The sequence below is a fragment of the Anopheles maculipalpis genome, chromosome 3RL (assembly GCF_943734695.1).
Source record: "Anopheles maculipalpis chromosome 3RL, idAnoMacuDA_375_x, whole genome shotgun sequence".
In the NCBI taxonomy this organism is placed as follows: domain Eukaryota; kingdom Metazoa; phylum Arthropoda; class Insecta; order Diptera; family Culicidae; genus Anopheles; species Anopheles maculipalpis.
The window spans coordinates 87060049-87080104 of NC_064872.1; the positions used below are offsets into that span (position 1 = coordinate 87060049).

The 20056-nt window shown below is 43.4% G+C and overlaps 3 protein-coding genes across 3 annotated transcripts in view; all 3 read right to left on the reverse strand.

Annotated features, from left to right (window-relative positions):
- LOC126561128 (uncharacterized) overlaps positions 1-8812 on the reverse strand; it is a 100214-nt gene extending 91402 nt beyond the window's left edge. Inside the window, exon 1 of the mRNA XM_050217072.1 lies at positions 8392-8812. Coding sequence (XP_050073029.1) covers positions 8392-8505 — 114 coding nt within the window. The 5' untranslated portion in view covers positions 8506-8812. The remainder of the gene's footprint in view (positions 1-8391) is intronic.
- The window catches only part of LOC126561706 (transcription factor 25), a 140948-nt gene extending 131068 nt beyond the window's left edge, over positions 1-9880 (reverse strand). The window contains exon 1 of the mRNA XM_050218012.1: positions 9868-9880. The gene's annotated coding sequence lies outside the window, so the exon portion shown is untranslated. The remainder of the gene's footprint in view (positions 1-9867) is intronic.
- Positions 1-20056, reverse strand: part of LOC126562725 (protein lifeguard 1-like) — a 195583-nt gene that overhangs the window by 117125 nt on the left and 58402 nt on the right. The window lies entirely within an intron of this gene.

The window sequence follows — 20056 nt, forward strand, 5'->3', positions numbered from 1 at the left end:
GGTATAAACAAATTTGGGTCACGTTTAGCACACGTGCCCAAGTCCAAACGAAAGTGGCCTTGTGGGCGTAATCTTTGCGGTCACGACATTGCCAAACATCATCAACTGCAACCTGGTGCGGACTGGTGGTGCGAGCTCATTTCCAACATCCCGATTGTGTACAACCTCGGCACATCGATCAACACATTTAACTTCAACCGAAAACAAACAACAACAAAATGTTCTGCATTTCTAACACCCATCCCAACTACGCACGGTAAAAGCACGCTCGTGGGGGGGAGGGGGGGGCTTCGGATGGGATTGAAAGTCTTATCTAAGATAGCATAATTGAAAAAAAGACGAAACGCAAGCACACGCAAGAAAATGAGACACTTTTTCTCCATCGCTCGGTGTTGTGGCGTGTTGTGGCATGTAATAAAGCTTGACCGGTACCGTGACAACAATAGCCGCAACAACCAAAGCAAAACACCCCAACCCCGCATCCGCCCTCGGCAAACGGATTTCATCAACGGGTAGGTAATTAACAACGGAACACCGTTGATAACGTGATAAGTTTGGAGTGGAGACATGGCGAAGGAAATGCTATCGAAATGCGTCCTCGTGGGACTCGTGGGACGATTTTACTCGACCGCGCAAAGACCCGGTGAATCTTATTTATTTTAAGGAAGGAATTGTCAATTACTTTTTACCACGTGTTTGCTTTTGCTGTACACTCAAATTGTCCCATGGGCGCACCACAGTGGCCAGTGGAGTATTTTTCATTTTCCCATGAATGGAATGGCTTTGGAAATTGTTTAAAAGTTTTAAAGCTGTTCTTGGTTTACACACAACTAATAATTGAATATGAATTACCACAAGAACTACCATTCTATCATATCTATCCTTTTGGAAAGGTAGAGAGGCCCCAATCCCAATTAAAATTCGCTAATAGAAACCTGCTCTGAACGTCTTGATTGAGGTGAGAATTGTCCCAAAATTAGTTTCCCGTCATTGATCTAAAATAGGAGCGATTTAACTCTCGCTCGGGATTTATTTTGCCGCCACAAATCTCAAAACAGCTCCAATATCCAATCCGATAAATAAACCGCAAACCATCGTTCTTATCGCTCAACATGCATTTTAGGTGGCCAGGTCTTATTTTTTTTTGTGTTAAATATCAGTTTACAATTGGGCATGAAAACCGATTGAAGGCAAGGATCAGGCTCGATTTTGTTGTGTAAACAACTAAAGGCTATAATCTGTTGCTCATCGCTTAGCGGACTAACGATGATGAGGATTACAGCACCGGCTGACAGGGACGGTGTAGCCGGCGCGAAATGTCAGATAAATGGAAACACGACGTTCTTATCGCTGCTAGTTGGCCTTATTGTGGCTTGCCTTACGGTCATTATCTACACGAACGGGCACGTTAACGTGGATTTGTTTTGTTTTTCGCTGTATCTTTTTTTGTTGTTGTTTTATTTCGCTTTCCGTTAGATAATCAACTGACGGCAGACGAACCATAAAGCGCACTAATCAGACATCATTTGCGACACTGTGTCTGTGGCGACAGCGCCTCAGAATTTAACATTGTGAGAAGAAAAACACACATTTGCTACAGTGTTACAACTAAAAAGAGAACACAGTTTGCGTAAAAGAGGATGTTTTAGACTCACTTAAATGCATTGATTTCTACTGTATTAAACTATAATCGATAAAAGAAAGTCAAATCCTTTTCGAGTGCTGATAGCAAAACCGCTACTGAAAAAACGCATCGTACGTACGCACGAGCGGACACTTCACCACTCAAAGCAACACACATAAGCACACACACACCATTGCCTTTCAAATTCGCTTTCGCTGGTAATCTCAACCCCCTCAGGGAGAGAGAGAGAGAGTCTTAAATGCATCACTTGAACCGCAACACACGCGCAACCATAGCTGCATCGATCTTCTGACAAACCCTCTTGCCATTATTGCTAAATCCCACGCTATGGCTAAACGTCCCGGAATCTCTCCGATGGCTGTTTACCGCGAACAAACACGATTGGCCGCCGCAACGTAGCAATGCAGCACCATTTCTGCCTCAAGTGTCCACTACTTCTAGTTTGATCGGTGGCTAAAGCAACACGGGGGCAAGTGGCCACAACCGGTTCGCGGGGCTAGTTGACGCTGGACGATGTTGAATCATTTATTAGACTTTCTTATCGCCTCTTAACCAGTCCACACACCGATATGCACTTGCCCGGTGAACTATGCGGAGCAAACCTACTGAGGTGAGGTTAAGAGTGCGAATATGTGTATGTGTGTGTGCTTAGGTCAATTCTTTTCCCTGACAACCTGCAACACTATCCCACCTTTTCTCAATCAAATCGTAACACAGTGCGTGTAGTCAACTTCGACCACCAACTCCGGCTCGTCTTGTTGGTGAAGGCGATAACAATTTATGTCATTTTGACAAGCACCAGCTCTTCCAGGTCGAGAAAGAGTTTAGTAAAGGAGCGCCGGGTGTTGAGCGGCAAACTTACGAACAAACACACAACGCAACAGGTGCAGCTTGCATCATGTGTATGCGTGTATGCGTGTACAACGGCCTACATAAACAAACACAACACAAAACCAAACAAAAAGCGTCCGAATGCACGCGAACGCCAGTTTTCATAGCAAACACGTGTGAGAGAGGAAGAAAATGTGGGAGATTACAAAATCAAACTTCCCCGACTAACTACCCCTAATGTTGTCATCCCTTCTCCTTCTTTCCTCCTATTCTCCTTCACTCCGCCCGTTACACCATTGCACAAGATCGATCGTGGGTAGGGGTGGTGCGGTTTGTTTACTAAACTATAAATAATTACACTTACAGGGGACGAAAAGGATCGTTCAGCGTCGGATACACTGATCCGACGGTGTAACGATCTCGACCAGGGCTGAGTTTATATGATCGTTACTTTTCAATCCAGCTGTTCCTTTATGCGAACGAATCCATCCATTGCGATCCGTAGGGGTAGCAGTGGGGAAGATCGGTGTGGCTAGCGCCACACCATAAATATATAGCGCATAAAAATGCGCTATTTTCACACCATGTTATTACTCAATATTTCAACTCCCGGTGGCGAAGGAATGCATCTAACATTCCCTTCAAGTAAAAAAAAATGTATGGCTGGAGTTGAGTAAATGTATGGTGCTGTGATGAATATTTAGCGCTTCTTGTTGTTGCACGGCAGTAAATTCAGCTCGTAAGTCAGGTAAAGAACCGATGACTCATTCATCTCATCGCTATAAGCTTAATCGAGACTATTCTTCACCTGTAAGACCTTCACCTGTTTGTTAAGAGAAAATTTATATAATTAGTAGATGATTAAAGCATCATCGCGACAAGCCTCTTTAAAATAATTTACTATGGTGGTAGCAGTTTTGTTACCATATCTTTCAGTATTGAGAAGAAGTTCAGGTTCTGGTCTATAAAATTGGTTCTAAATCTATTGACACGCATGTTTGAGCTACTCAAAATTGTATGAGGGAACAATTCCCTAACTATGAGGGAACGGCCCGGATGGGATCGCTCCTGCCATATGGTTCGGTGGCAAGAGTTGATGACCGAGGCGATGACGATCCCGGATTGCAAACGGAAGAAACGGGTAGCGAATCTTTCATTGGGAATCCAAAGGAGTTTTATGGCCTGTAGAATCTTTCAGGATGTTAAGCGAAAAAGAAAAGAAGAAAATGTGGTCCAAAATATGTCTCGAAAAATCTTAAAATGTCCTACAGTATTTTTGTCCAAAAAATCCTACATTAAGGACGGCCTGATCGTACTGTTTGAGATGTCCTACATTTCTTTACATTTCTATTTTTCTTTGAGACATAAAAATTATAGAAATGAAAAAAGGAGACAAAATTTGTCATTATTCTAAAGATCAATTTTTCCATTTTTCTTTACCTTCTTCCATGACAAATTTTGAGAACATTCATGTACTTCAATGGATAAACTTATAAATAAAAATTATCTACAAATTTTTTTTTCGTCTAATTCATCTACGTATATGATAATGCATGAATATCGCAAAAAAGCACTTTAAACCAAGTACAAAACACATCCCATACTTCATCCACAAACCATTAATGACCATTCCAGCAGCCACGAATGATAAATGTCACATCGAAAGTGCTCTAAATGTGGTCAAACTCCACACTTGCCGAACCCACACGCAATCAAAGCGCAGGTAATTTTTCATTGCCCAACCGTACCCACCCGATGGCGTTGGCCACAATCTTTTCTTCGTCTGCTCGGCAACAACAAAAAAATGTCTGCTTCGAAGGATGTTAGTCACTTTTTACCACCACCATCAGCATCGCTTTTACCGCTCTCGCTTCGTAGGCCTGCGACAGTGCAGCCTGACTGACGAGTTTTTCCACAACACCGCGGGACGACCCACATCTCGGGGTGCAAACAAGTAAAAAGGAAAAAAGGTTATCGATTTTCACTCGAAGCGTAAAGTGGATGTGGAACACTCCCCGCTCTCATCTGCTTGTCCGTTCCTTCATTTCGCTTTACCGAAAAATCTTTTTCTCCTCCTCGCTTTTATCATCGCATCATAATATTCATCTGCGTATGTATGTACGCCACATGCAATAATGGTTTCACAATGTGTGTGTGTGTCTGTATGATGTACGCGGCCTCACGTTTGTTCGTTTGCTTGCGGGCAGCATTACTAAGGCATTTTCTTCTGTTCTGCACGGAAAGATGTGGAAGAAGTGGTTTTATATTTCATTTTTGTTATTCAATTCGAACTCTCCATTGCCTTTGATATTATTATGTTTATTTTCCCAAACGAAGCGAATGTGTGTGTGTGTGTGTCTATATTGTATGTAATGTTGGCCAGCATGAGATGGCAAAATTTGATGAAACAAACAGTGCGCTTTATTATTTATTTGCTTTTTGGCGTTCGACTACAAGTGTTTGAATGTTTGGACCAGTGCTTGCTACTTCAGCAGAAGAAACAAACCCCTGTGGTTGGTGATTAACAATTGATGGTTAATTTAAAAGAATATTTAACAGCTTCCATTTGAGAAATTGTTCTCCAATATGCAAGAGCATTTAATTTGCAAAAGAAAAAAATATTTTCTACCTTAGCATTGCTTGTTTCTACACAGCTTATTAATAGTTCTAACTATTTAAGACATCCAATACACTTCTTTAAGTGTCACTTTTAATATAAAACATAATCAAAATCGATGCACCTTTAAGTTAGATCTTACATTAACCTACCCATCGATCTCAATCAAACTATCTGCTCAACTACCATCCACTACTAACCATCCATTTCAATTACTACTGCGGTTTTTCGTTCACTCTACGAGTTCTCTCGAAACAAACCAAAGATATAGAAAAACAGAAATTTCAAAGATGTCATCCTCCTCCTCCGGGCGGAGGATCATACAACCAATAAGAATGGCATCCCCGGGCAACCCTCTTTACATCCGGAAGATGTGCCCGTGCGCAAGTGTTTACCGTTCCCGCTTAATCGGACGTTATGCATATTTGCACTGTGTAAATAAACATTTCAAGTCTCCCTCTGGCTGTTCTTGTCCCAGTCCGATGAGGAGGGCCCTTACTTAATCCCACCTTCACCATCCCAGTGCATACGCTTCATCAAAGGCAAAAGTAAGGTATTTCATCCGCCTACCGATGGTTGGTGCTTCTTTTGCGTGGTTAAACAATCTAATCTCTAGTGCAAAGTAGCGAAAGCCAATGGTAAAGCCGCCAAAAGCCAACGACTTGCGAATGACCAACAAGGCAACGATTCGCTGCCTAAGCCTTACGCAAAACCTTCCGTGTGGGAACAACTTTTTTTTTGCATTCTATAAAGATCTTCGATCGATGAACCCCGGTAAGTATTGAAAGGTTTATGGAAGAAACATTCAGAAATGGTAGACATCTCGCACAATTCGTCAATTTAACTGCGGATCCATCAAATACAAAACAGGAAAAAGCTCATTTCTTTCAATTCAATACGGAAGCATTAATCATGCACAGTACATGATTTATTACTTACGGAACTTCTCAATCAGTGCTGGAAGCTTTATGCTTTTTGCAAGAATTACTCTGCCCCCTGCCCCTGCCGCCAGGGGTTGTGCATCGAAAAGAAACGGCAAAGGGCTATGACCGATGAGAGAAAATTGATCGATTGGAACAATCCAAATCGATGAGCAGCTTGAGCATTACACTCGTGGGTCAAAGGGTGAACGTGTTAAAAAAAAAAAGAAGGTAAAACCAGGCGAAACCATTCAGACGCCCGTTTTGTAATGCGTTGTTTTAATAGACATGCCGAAACAAATAAATCCACGGCAGCGCTGCGGTAATCTCTTTACTGCGGACGAAACGCGCGATTCAATAACGATCCAAAATCGCTGCACATTTGTAAAAATTTTGGGTTGTTTTTTGGGAGGTTTGGCCATCACACATTGTATACAATGTTTTCCGTTCATTCGTAGCCTTAGTGATCAACTGCATGAGCATGTGGGTAATAATATTATTAAAGAAGGTACATAGACTACCGTTTGTCTAGATATTCGAACGGTTTCCCCTGAAGACCGTTGGGAGGACTAATGATCTTCAGTAAAACGTTGATTTTCAGTGTCCATATTTTCCATCCATCTGTAATTGAGCATAATTTTAAGAGATCAGACCCAGGAAAACGGTCAAACTCCTTTTCTAATGCTTGATATATCTTTGAGAGGTCAAGAATTACAATGGTGATAATGGCTAACGATGCTTAACCTTTTCGTTTGAAGATGGTTCTGATATTAAGATTAAATATTCGTGAGTGTGTGTCTTCGTTTGTGAGTTTTAAAACCTTCTGGCACTATGAAAATTATGGTAGTGATTATCTGGAATCTGTTTTCCTGTAGCAAAGGACTGACTATCCGGTCATGTCGTATGAATAAATTTTGGTGGCAATTATATGGCCGATTTGACCTGCAAGGTCGTCATGCCGAAATAAAGAAGCATTCCGGAAGCAACAAAAAAAAAATAAACCAAAAGATAATAAACTCATCTTTGGCAGACGATGAAACCCTCCCCTATATGCAAATGTATCATCAAACACGTTCACGCACACATACTGCCATGGTGCTAAATGTTTTTTTCAACCAAATTAAACGCATCTCAGCGGTACAAAAATCGGAGGTGCTAAAATATTCAATTAAATCACTTACGTCTTGACCACGACCACCACCAACCAAGCTGTACTGCACCAACCATCGACCCAAACAATCAGCTGACCAACTTCCGGCCAGTATCGATCTTCACCATACCCCAAACCCCGATCCGGAAGATGATCCGGAATCCGTGACGTACGGATTAACACGCCGATGCTCGTGTTTCTGTTGACCAATAGATCAGCCCGATAACACTCTGCCTGGTAAACGATGAAACGAATACTTCTTCAATCTCACCAGAGTTTGGACTTCCATCGTAAAACGCCTGAAAATCCGCCAAAACAAAACGCACCACGCAACGCACCACAGCCAGTATTATCTCACCGGTTTTCTGAAGGCTTTACGACACACGTGATGCTTCATAGCTGTGTGTAAGATTGTTAAACGGGATAGCTTAATCATTGAAAGCGTCATCGCCACTGGCGCCACAACCAAGCTACTCGTCGACGTCCAATTAGCAAACTGACACGATTTATGATGATGTGAGTCGCGCGCGCGTAGAAGGGTTTATGTTTTACCGGCCACCGAAATAATGGTAAAAAGTGCTTTTTCCGGTTTTATTTTTGGGTCACATCGAAACGAGCAGCTGATGCGCCTTTAAATAGCGTTGTCGATGACGTCAGAGCTAGCCGCACACCGCATTTTAGCACTCCGGTTTGGCAAATTAATGTCAAATGCAAGCTTTGAAAACTAAATAAAAGCTTTCACTTTGGTGTGCTGTAAGGTCGCGTTGAGAGCCGATATTATTTTATAAGCAATAAACAGAGCATTAAAAAATCGACAGAACGAAATGCTTGTGTTCACATCAAACTGTTTATTTTTAGGTGTAGCTGTAACTCACAATCAAGATTTCATGATGGTACAAAATATTTCGAAAAGTGATAACGCTCAAAAAATAGGATTTATTTCCACCCAACACCTTTTGATGAAAATGATTTCCCTCAATGGAGGCGCATGGTCTTTTTCTCCTTCTTTTCTTCCCTGCTTGCGATCTAATGGTTTGCGAGACTTGTTGGTACCCCGTAGCCAAAGTGACAATCCCGCAAATGGGAGAATGGTGCGAAAGGAATTCGATCTCCGATCTTGCAGTGCGAAAATCTCCGCCACTACCTTCTCGATTCCCATGGAGACGCATGGTGTTTCATACGTTTAAGGAATTTTTTTGTTAAGATAAACACACCACTTACTACTTACATTAGTTTCCGCTAGCTCCTGATAGTAGGATTCTCCGCTACCACGACGCGACCCTACACACATAGCGCGCCTCAACAGGCTCGAGATGATGGAGCAGAGGCCGCATCGTTGCATCACGCCATCGACCGATCCTTGGCGCGAACTGGAGGACTGTAGACTGGTGGAGGAAGGATCAACGGTGGCTCCACCGGATGAGGAAGTGGCAACGGTGGTGGTGTTGGTGGTGGTGGTTGCAGTGGGTTGCCCACCGCCGGCTCCAGTACTTTCCGTCGTCGTCGTTGTGGCTGTAGTCGGCGCAAGGCGACCTTCGGACGCCGAGGTCCCTCGGGATCTCTTCGACGCGGCCACCTTGACTGCTTTTGCAAAACCCTTGTGCGTGGCCACTCACTCACCGCACACACAAGCACACGCAAGCACACACCTACACGCGTGCGTTACGGTGTGCAGCTGGTTACGATCAAAAAACAGAAGAACCACTTCTTTTTGGTAAATTGCAAAGCACCAAAATACACCATTCGTATTGCAAAAGACACCCTAAACAGCCAAGGTTTCCGTGTATTTAGAAGCGCACCGGATGCGGTTCGTTCATGGTTGCAAAAATGACTCCGGCTTTCTGCTGCTTGCGATGGCAAGGGTGCATTTAAAGCAGAGTTAAGCCTTTTTTTATGGTTGGTTTTTAAACGCCCTCTGGACGATGCTTTTGCTTAAAGAACATTTGGTTTCATTTTGGGTTTTTACATTTCTTTCCTCACTGCACTCTAATAAGCTAATAAAATACGTTTCCACAACGGCACGCCATCAGCGCATGGACCAAACTGGTGCTCCAGTTTTCGGTCAACAACACTTTACACAGTTTTACACACTTCCGCGGACACGTGTTAATTTGTTACACCTGTTACACCGGTGTGTTGCAACGACCAGATGCAGCGAACGGGCTGGAGATGCCCTTTTTTCACGCGATCCGTACGAACGGCACCGTAAATGCAGAACAGGCGAGATAATTCACTCTTTTATGCAAATCGCTCATGACACACACACACACATACACTTGCACTTTCACGACACTTTGGTTTACATAATTCGGTGCAGCACAATTACATTGGGGTAAATATATTTTCTTAACTTGTTGTCAACACCTTCACACCAGCTGACACTAAATTCTGCGTATGAAACTTTCGTTTGTTTGCAGCACTCAACGCACAAATTCATCTAGCACCATTTTCATTATTTGTTTTCTCTGAACAGATGGAAACATTAAGAGGAAGAACACACGTATTATAAATCATCACTTTCACACGACATCGAACGGGCGGAAGGGCCCGCTTTTTCTACTTAAAATCCATTCTCAAATCACTATCAGAGTGTCTTCAATCACATGAAATATACAAAAGAAGACACCAAAACATCCGCGAACATATGTAAACGAGCAAAGGAACAAAACCCCTCGTGACAGTTTCAACGAAAGCTGTCACTCACCCTCACACGCACGGTGGTAACCCCGGGCTAGTGCAACGAAGGAACCAGGGTAGTACCTGGTTCACCTTCGAAGATGGCAAACACGGAGAGCTAAAAATCTTAACTTCAATGCGCGAGTGACGCGCTCTTCTGTCGCCACCGTACAACGTACGGCCATTTTTTGCATTCATCCCCTCAAGGAAAGCTTACCCAGCTAAGTACGGGTGGCATTCCGTGTGTCAATTCGGTAAAATTAACACGTTCACCTAACGAGCCTGAGACCCGGAGGGAGACCGAGACCTGCCGAGTTAGGGCGTGTTGGTGCGTGTGACAGCGAGCAGTAAGTCACCGCGCGGCCATGCACCCATGCCGTCGTGGTGTCTTTTTTTGGCGATTCTTTTTACGATCTTTGACGATCTTGCAGACTATGAAAGAGGGAGAGAGAGTGAGTGAGAGAGATCGTGCTCCCGGCGTATCTGATCGTTTGTGCCCACTTGAGACGTTTACAGAGTACCAGAGCAAATGGTGGCTAGGTTTCGGGTGGTACTGGTGACCGATTGAGACGTAACAAATACCGTCCATATACGCCCCGCCGTAGCTCAAGGTCGCGAACTTGCGCGAGATCTACCCGCAGGTCCGCACGAATGGTTGCTGCTTAGCGTTCTTCGCACGAGCGGTAAACGATTGGTTGTGGACGACGACGACGAAGACGACGACGGCGATGATGATGAGATGGTGATGAGTTTTACGTTACGGTGCTGTAGAGTGTCTACGACTTGAGCGAATGATTACCATAAGTGGTATTTTTTCTTCTTGTATCTGGTGACTTGTGTACTGTGGTTTCGTGTGTGACACTCAAGGTTAAGCATACTTGCGTGTAGTATCTGCATACGTATTGTAAGAGAAGCTATTTTGTTTAATATCCAGTTGAACCAATACAATAAAATACAGCTGATGATTGTCTTCAGGGAGATAGATAAGAAAAATGGACTTCCAACGTTTGCAAAAAATCGATTATAACATTATTTTGCAAAACAATTCGAAGAACTTCTTCACGAAAATGAATCCAAAACTAATAACAACAAGACACTTTTGACAGCAGAATCTCTTAGAAGACCAGAACCCGTTGGACTGGAGTCCAATGGACGTGTGATAAGGCATATTGGTAGATGAGACTCTTTGGATTTTGGAGGTATTTTGTAATGAAAAATTAAACTACGAGATTACGACCTGCATCCACATCAATTGGATAAAGCAACTCATCCAATAATTATTGAAAATGAACCATTTAAAATCACGATTTCATGCAATAATTTCTATACTTTTGAATCCTTTTAAAAGACCTTGTAATATTTCATTTCTAGTGCATCAGACACAGCTAGTAATTTGCAATTAAAAGTTCATGAAAACTCTAGTTCATGGAATTCAAAAACAGATACGGATTCCGGTTTGCAAAATCAGCCAACACAAAGGATTCGTCTCCGAAAAACTTTCACATAACTTATACTAATAGCCTGATACCAGTTCAAATCAGATCAGATACAATCCTAACCACACTTCTACCAATACTCACACATACATTCAGAAAAGTTTAAATTAGATTCTAAGAACCTCATCGGACTCGGACTGCTCTAGAAACAATCCTAACACGTCAACGCTTTCTGCGAGGACAAAAAAACCCCACCTACACACACACTCTGAAAATCCTTCCAGATTGTACTCGTTAGAGCATCCGGTTCCATCCATCCAGCCTTGCGGGTTATGTCAAACTTTGCTGAAAAGAACGGTTTTCCAGTCCCCGCAAAACAGCAGGACCCGATTCTAATAAACCAAACTTAGATCCGGCACCAAACCATCCCGTCCAAAGAGTAAAGTTTATAATTAAGGCTTCAGGCGGTAGTTGTTGGGCGAAGGATTAAGTAAAACACCTAATACACGACGAAATGGTGTGGCTGACAACCTGCCCGCGCCACAGGGGAAAGTAGCCCCTGGCGACGCTGTGCTTAGCAATTGACAATCGCTTCGTTGTGCTTTAAAAGATGGCTGTCGTTTGGTGAAATGTAAGCTGCTATGTACACAAGTCGCGCTGCTACAAGCTTTAGCTTGATTGTCCGGCTCAAAACACCAACAGAGACAACAACAAAAGAAAAGAAGAGGAGAAAGAAAGAGTAAACATCTTTGCAGCCATTATTCATCCACCCCAAATTCGTCCACTTAAAAATCGTACCCATCAAAGGTGACACAATCCGTTTTCTGACAGGCCGTTCTAGGTGTAAAGGCAGAAGAGTCTTTCTGGCGTGTAGAGTGAAATGTTGGAATGAATGCGGATGAGCTAGATTTTGGGAAGACGCAGTAGTAAACTTCCACGTGCAAACAAAACTTATTGTTGGTCCCCGTGCCAGCTGCCCTCTGTCTGTGCATTGCTGCTGGTGTTTTTCATTGTGCAAAACCAAATTTTCCTATCATGTTCTAATTTTCCACAAGACAAAACAGCTGCTGCTGCTGCTGCTGACGATGATGGTGATGATGATGATGAGGACGAGGATTTACCGACGACCAACGATAACGGACAGCCGGTTCGGGCCGGTGTGTAAACAATGCTCCAAACAGACACCACAAAATGAAACGAACCGGCCAAACTTTTATTTAAAGGATTGCGAAAAAGGGATACCCGTAGACCACGATTGGCACGTCAGCGTTGTTGTTGTCGTTCTCGCAATGACATTTTCTCTATCCTCCAGCACGATGTGACACAATTTGAATTTGTGTCCCATCAATTCCGTCCCTGTCCACACCCAGAGAGACACCCTCATCACACGGTCGATCGAAACGGTGAAACAATTCGTCAACCGACAGTCCCAAGTGATGAGAGAAAAAAAAGAGACACGAGCCACACTGCAGCTCCATCCTGCCTCCAAACGCCACGGCAGAGGAGCGGAGCTGGGTCTGAAAGTTTTCAAAATCAATTAAATCTTTTCGAATCGCGAGTGTTTCCCTTTAGCGCCACCCTCGTCACACCTAGTGTCGCATGGTTCTTCTCATGATTATTAATGTTCTTTTCCTGTTTCTGCCTGCTTGCTGCTGAAGTTAAGAAAGACACAGGAACACGAACACGAAATAACACACATAAACGTACACCCACAGTACACCGTTGATTTAGCTTTGCTTTTACTGAACAAAAAAGAAAATGTGAAATTGGATTGGCACAACCCCGCACAGCTGGGCATTAGCTAGGCAAGATCTGTAGAGGCAAGCCTGGTTGCGGGCCAAACTTCCCAATGAATTGCGTGGGATGTTTTTATCGGTAAGGAAATGTTTTGCATTAATTCTAATCAAGTCAGTAAAGCGTCAATATTAGACGCAGCACTTGGTAAGGAAGGCACGCGTTTAGGCGAATGGCGTCGCTTTTAATTATTCAATTGAGCGTTTGAGGGCAGAAAAATGGTGATGGAAGGTTTGGTTTTAATGTTTCTTATTGATTATCTTACCGTTTTTTAACGCAATCTTAGTTTAAGATATGCATTTTTAATCTTCAATCTCCATCTCAAGCATGGAATCAAATTTCAAAGATACTACCAAAAGCCACATGATTATCGAAGAAAAGTCCAACACAGAGAAAACCTCTTAGCTGAAGATAAAGCATAGAACAGGACTTGGAAGACGATTTAACAATGTTTAACTCAACATTGCGACCAATGCTCTTTATATAAATTATATATTTATGTATAAAAGAATTGCTTTTATCTGTTGGATTAATGATCAACTTCACTGACCTATATTTGTTGAAAAGAAAAGAAAAGTTTCATTGAAAAATGTCCTGTTTCTACAAGATTTACACCAGCAAGAAAATTTCAAACTGACTCAAGGATAATAAAACAGAACTGTTCCACTTATCCATTCGATTACTCCGCTTGTATTGCTTAAATCCGATGTTTCTGATGCCTGGATTCTATGTATCTAGGATTCTATGATGTATGGTAATTCGTAATAGTGAACTTGAAATTCAACAACAACACAACAACACGACAACACACCAACTCTTCCGACAACTATTCACCTAAAACTCGAAATGATTTTTTCCGTCCCATAACACATTCTCCTCACTCAACCACATGAAGAGCATCCAACATCTCAACATCCTCTTCGCAGCCATTAACAGTAGTCGCAAGGGAGTGTAAAACATTCAAGTAGAGCTGCTGGTGTACGGTCCAAAAGGCGTGATACTCGTGGGGACCCACCATCAAAACACATCGATCGCATCACGCAGCACAGTACGGGCTGTCTGTATATGCAAAGCAAACCGAAGCAAGGGCACACGAAAGGAAACGAAAAACAAATAAACAAACATTAAGAAACACACACACACCCATACCCATACAGCCTTTCCTTTCTTTAATCTCCAGCTTCCTGAAACTTCCCGCCGCATGGCCGGTCCCACCGGTTTCATTTTTCACGATGACGTTCTATTAAATTTTCCATAAAAACGCTATAAATTCTTCTTTCGGCTTCGGCCTTTTACGTGCGCAGTTTTGCTTTCCTTTTTTGTTGCTTTTGGGTTGATTTTTCCCTCCTTTTGGCCTCGCTTTTGACCCACTTTGGAACCGGTCTAAACTACAGCAAACCAACATTCATTAGCATTTTGCAGTGTGTACCACCAACAAACGTGGCGAAGATTGTGGGTAGTTGTGTGTGGCTGTGTGTTTGTGTGGTCCTGCTTGGTGGGGGGCCCGGTGGTCGACGTATACGGGTAACACAGACGAATTGTCTTAAGCTGTGTGCTGGTGTGTGAGGAAAAAAAGAAGGAATGGAAAAGATTGTTGGTGTTTTTCTTTACCGACGTGTCGAAAGCAAATCGTGCGCTTTTTTTGGAAAGATTCTGGCGAGTAGAGTTTTCCCCTGGTCATCACCAAAATGCTGATCCAAACGGAGACGACGGAGAACGGCCCTTTTAAATTCATATTAGGTTCCTCTATCTCTCTCTCGCTCTTATCTTTCCACAACCCTCGGTCCTAGAATTGTTGGTCTGCGTCATCAATTTTCACATCCCGGCGCTTCTCTCTTTCCCACAGTGCCCCTTAGTGGACACTGCCGTAGTATGTTTAAACATTTTCTATTTTTATTGTTTCTTATGAAGATATTTTCAGCATGAAACTTGGAAGGTAAAACATTCCTTTAGAAGCAACAAAATACAAAACGAAAAAGGCACCTCTACATCGTCCCGGTCATAAAGTCAACCTCCGTCCGGCATACATTTTCACCCGTGCACAGTGCTACATTGCGCTCATAAACACAGCAACGAAACACACAAACTCCCAGCACGAAAACGGTGACATTTGAACGGCAAACCGACAAACCCCAGGCTTCGTGACAAACGTTTAAATGCCATCGGACCTGTTTGGAGTTTTTCGCAAATAGCTACTTACTTCCTGCAGTGACAGACGGCGGTAAGGACATACACATATCGAAGCTTGCCGGTTTGCCGGTGCCGGTATACATGCAATGGAATAATTTATAACGTTTATATCACTCATACACCTGGACGATACCGGGACGTCCGCGGCCATTGGTAGTAGTTGCTTGTTCTTTATTGCATCCGGTGCATATATGCAGATTGCATTGCATACGGAAGTGTCCAGATGTATTGAAAGTACCCGACAACAACAAGGTTTACGGCGGGGTTTGTCCTAATTTTAAACAGCACAACGAAACTCAAGAGGCTCGATCAATGACGTCAGTCATTATCGGCCCCAGGTGTGTCCGCTAGGGTAAAGCGATTATAAATTCCAAATGAGGTGTGACAATAAATTTAAAAATGACCAGCTATTGAGGGCCTTTTCCCTGCCACTAGAAAGTAAATCATAAATTAAATAAATTCAATTTGTCACCATAGTTCGCTCGCCCTCTTAGCTGCGAAACCCTTCCGCCCATTATGCCCACCGTTGCCCCACATCCGTTTTAGCATCAAACCATCACCATCGTGCGTCATCACTTCCTAGCTGCTGTGTGAGAAAATGGGCGAGAAAATGCGATTTTCTCCCCACCGCCTAACTTCCCAAGCGGCGGTAAAGCTCACCACTTATCAAAACCCGAACGCGCGAACATACCCCAGTCAAGGGCGCGCACATACGAATTTAATTTTCTTTAATTAACCCCAACATCGTTTCTATCTGTCTGCGGATCGGGGTAAAGACAGTGTGCGAGTGTGCTACGGGTACGGGTAAAGGTCATCCGAATACTTTCATCGCGGGTCGCGGGGCGAGTGGCGGGCAGTCGGATGTGTGGAAGCGGAAGCGAACGGCATTTGTCTAACCGATTCACCCCATTTCGCGTGGGGTTGAAACATAGACTTTCACCACCTCTGCTGTTTCCTCTCCAGCACCCTGCATCCCTTCGCTTTCCCAACAAGCCTCTCGTGTATCCGTGATCCTTGTACTGCGCCACAACACCCGCCAAGGTTGTGCCCTTCAGCCAACCATTGGAATGCTGGAAGGAAGAAGAAAAAAAGCTCCCCACAGAACCGCACGGTTGGAAAAAAAGCGGTACTATTTCCTCTCCGGGAAATCTCAACAGCAACTCAAGTGATCTGTGGTGTCAATACACGCGACAAGGATGAACGATGCTCTCCGCAATGGTGGCAGAACATTCCTTCGCACCAGAAAGCTTTTATTTCCCTCACATGAAATACCGGCCTCGGAAGCACACTTTGTTAAGGAGAAAATAATATTAATATTGCTTTACTACGACAGTAAAGCAATATTTCTATACAGCTATCACTTGAAAGTATTTCAAAAAAGCCCTTACATGTTTATATTATTGATTCAAGCTGTTCAGCAGTCTGGTTAAAAATATTCTTTACTTTTTCTAGGAAGTACTTTCAATGGAGTAGCGTTGAAAATTAAGCAGCGTTTAGCTTGTACCGCGAATTATTAAGTTTTTCATTTTAAAACCCACTTCGCCATACATATTTTGCTACTACATCAATCGATTCTATCACATTCAGGCGCTTAGAGGTGCTGGGTATATAGCCCAGGAAGCTTCCCATATACATCAAACCCACTAAAACCGTCGCCATGGTAACCTATTGACGATAAGTAGTACTCTCTCGCTCTATTTCGCTCTCACGCGATTTCTGCTTTCTCTCAGAAAACACACGCACGCACACACACGACCACAATTTCCCTTTTACTCACGCTTATTTTTCCACTCCATTTTCTATTTTCACCCTTATCAATTGGAGCAGGTTTATTAAGAGTACGCTCGGTCTCTTACAAGAGAGACCGTCGTGCTCTTTCTCTCTCTCTTGCGCTGATTTGATAAGCCAGCTTCGTACAACATTTTCCCACACCAGCTCGCATGGAAACTCTCTCCAGCAAAAACTTCCCTCACGATATACAGAGCCTTATCCAGCGACGTATTCTTAACCAGCGCCCGGGGGCTAAAGCCAAGCTTCCATGCTGCAAATCCTAAACCAAGCAAGCAAGTATCCCTTTTTTTGTGATTCTCCTAACTGCTCGCGAGCCCGGTGAATTTGTGTGTTTTTTCCTGTTTTGTTTTTCCTAATTGTTTTAAGCTTTTCCATTTATAGGCAACCAGCAAAGAGGCCTGGTACATGCTGGTAAGACAGCAAGCAAACCTTTTTTTACATTCTCACACAGCCAAGATGCAAAACGCGTTTGGGCGAAGCCTGCCAAATGTTTGCTTGATGGAAACGTTCTATTTTGGGTGTAGGACGGCATTCGTGCGTTCAACTCTGGTGCAACGTATGTTGGAAGGAGTGTGTACTGATACATAGTGTCTGATAGAATGTTGGAAGGATACATTTTCCGAGCATTAAAACGGTTCTTATTTAAGAATTAAATTATTTGAATAGATTTAAAAGAGTTTGGGGGCTTATATGAAAATAAAAATTTGAATAATTTTTGCTAACCCATAATATCAACTTTGATGATTAAGAGAAAAATCCATCATAGCATCCGTGTGCTTTTTGGTCCCCAGAATAAACACACACACAGACTCAAACACAGCTCAACTCACACACCGATAGCTACAAGTCCGGGGAAAATGCACTCTCTTGCAGCATGGTCGGTGAAAAACGGAAACCCTCGCTCTTGTGCTTCACTCTCAACCAAAACTTGCACTGATGCGAACAATCTCTCTCCACCATTTTACTCTCGCTCTCTATCTCGCTCTTTCTCTTCACAAAAAGTGCGTATTCACTCTCCAGTGCACCCTTAAAACACAAAACCCCCACAAAACCTTCTCCAAAGCCCCTTCGGCAGAGATGGGCTAACTAGATTACCGTCCCTCACCGATTGCACTTTTTTTTTCTTTCTTCCTTATACACCTCTCTCTCTCTCTGTCACATTGACTCACGCGTATGTTTTTTTGCTGAATGCTGGAATAGACGACTGTTCCCCCACAGCACGATGCTGCTTTCTCCAGGCGGTTTCAGTGTTGTGTGGGGTCCACTCGATCGGAATCGCAACCAACCATGCCTTATAACAGCTCACAAATGGTTAATATTTCCTACTTACAGCCGCTGTCACACTGAGAAACACCCAATAGGCGAAAGGAAAAGCTCAATGGAAAACTTGTTTCTCCCCCTGATTTTTTTTCTGTTTGTGACTAGCCGGGAATGAAGTGGACCTGCATCACACCTGCACTCTTTTGTTTGCCTGTAGATGCCGCTGCACTAGCACACTAGCACACACTTTTCCGCATTATTACACTAATTATTACAATTTTTAACACACTCTTCATCTATCGTTAACAACCGTCAAACAAGTGACTGACAAACACCGCCCCAAAACGCACACTGAACCGTGCGGCTGAAGCAACCAGCCACAACACACACCTTTGACATTATGGGTTGCCCATTCCCTCTGACTTGTCGCATTCGAAGGTGTGTGTTTTTTTTTTTTTTACTTCAAACCAGCTCCGAGATCATGGTAGCGAAATTAAGCGATCCTCTCCATCGTGTGAATCGATTATAGGCAGTATGGAGAGTGGCCTCTGAAGGCCACCAACACATTTTCATCGTGCAAGAGTACTTAAACATTTAACTCGTCTTTAGGCTGGTTTCAGAGTTGTTTTATCGGAGCTAATATGTGAGATATTGGCAGGGTTTTAGTTCCTAGAAACCGCTTCGGAAAAATGGGAAATTCATTTCTTTAACCATATACCATCCACCAGACGGGGCACTACGATGATGGACTGCAATCCATCAACGGGTCTTGGAATGTGGGCTCGTCTCGGATTCAAAACCAGAGAGCTGCCGTAGCACCGTATCGCAGCAACACCACATCGCGCCTGCTGTGATAGACCCCGATGCTACTATGTGAATTTGTTAGGTTATTTGAGCGACTTCGACCGTCTCACATGCTATCACAGACGCGACCTGAGATGACTTTTGACACGAGACACTTCATCCCAGCAGGCGTAGAAGGGATATGATTAACTTTTTTGTTGTTGTTCCGCATCACAATCGAGACCTCTTTTTACACATCACTTCCCAACTCTTCAACAAAAACACCCGCATACACGTACGTATGCGTGTGTTTTTATGATTGGTTTTGTTTCATGCTTTACGCGATGACAGCCCGTTTACGCAGGGGTGTTGTTTTATTTTCATTTTGTTTTTGTTTTGTTTCATATTCTACCACGCGTCTTACACGCACCGTTCCACCATCTTCATTGGGCGCCATGGTGCACCGCACACAAACGCATTTCATTCGCACACCCCCGGAGCCTTCCCGGCGAATGTAAAGAAGATTAAGAACGCACACAACGCGCACACAAACACGCACGCACGCACGCACACAGCCCTAAGAATGGCAAACCCGAAACGCGTTTGACGTTTCCACGCAAACACACACTGATTGTTGTTGTTGCTGCTGCTGCTGCTGCTGCTGGACAACAACAATGCGAACAAATCTCCCAAAAAGCACTAATCCAAACCCCCGCTAATTCGCGATCCAGTGCCTTATCTTCAAGCCACAAAGCACGTAACATACTTCAAACAATGCCGTGACGATATCGATGATGTTTTGATTTCGGTTGTCGGACTTTGGTAGTCGAGCTGGTTTGCCCTTTTTTTCTGCCTTAGTTGGACATTTTTGGTCCGGTTTTCAATGCAATGGATGAGGAATTTCGTTCGAACGCGCACGCACCTCTTCTCGACAGCGAAGAACAACTTTGAATGCATCAACGA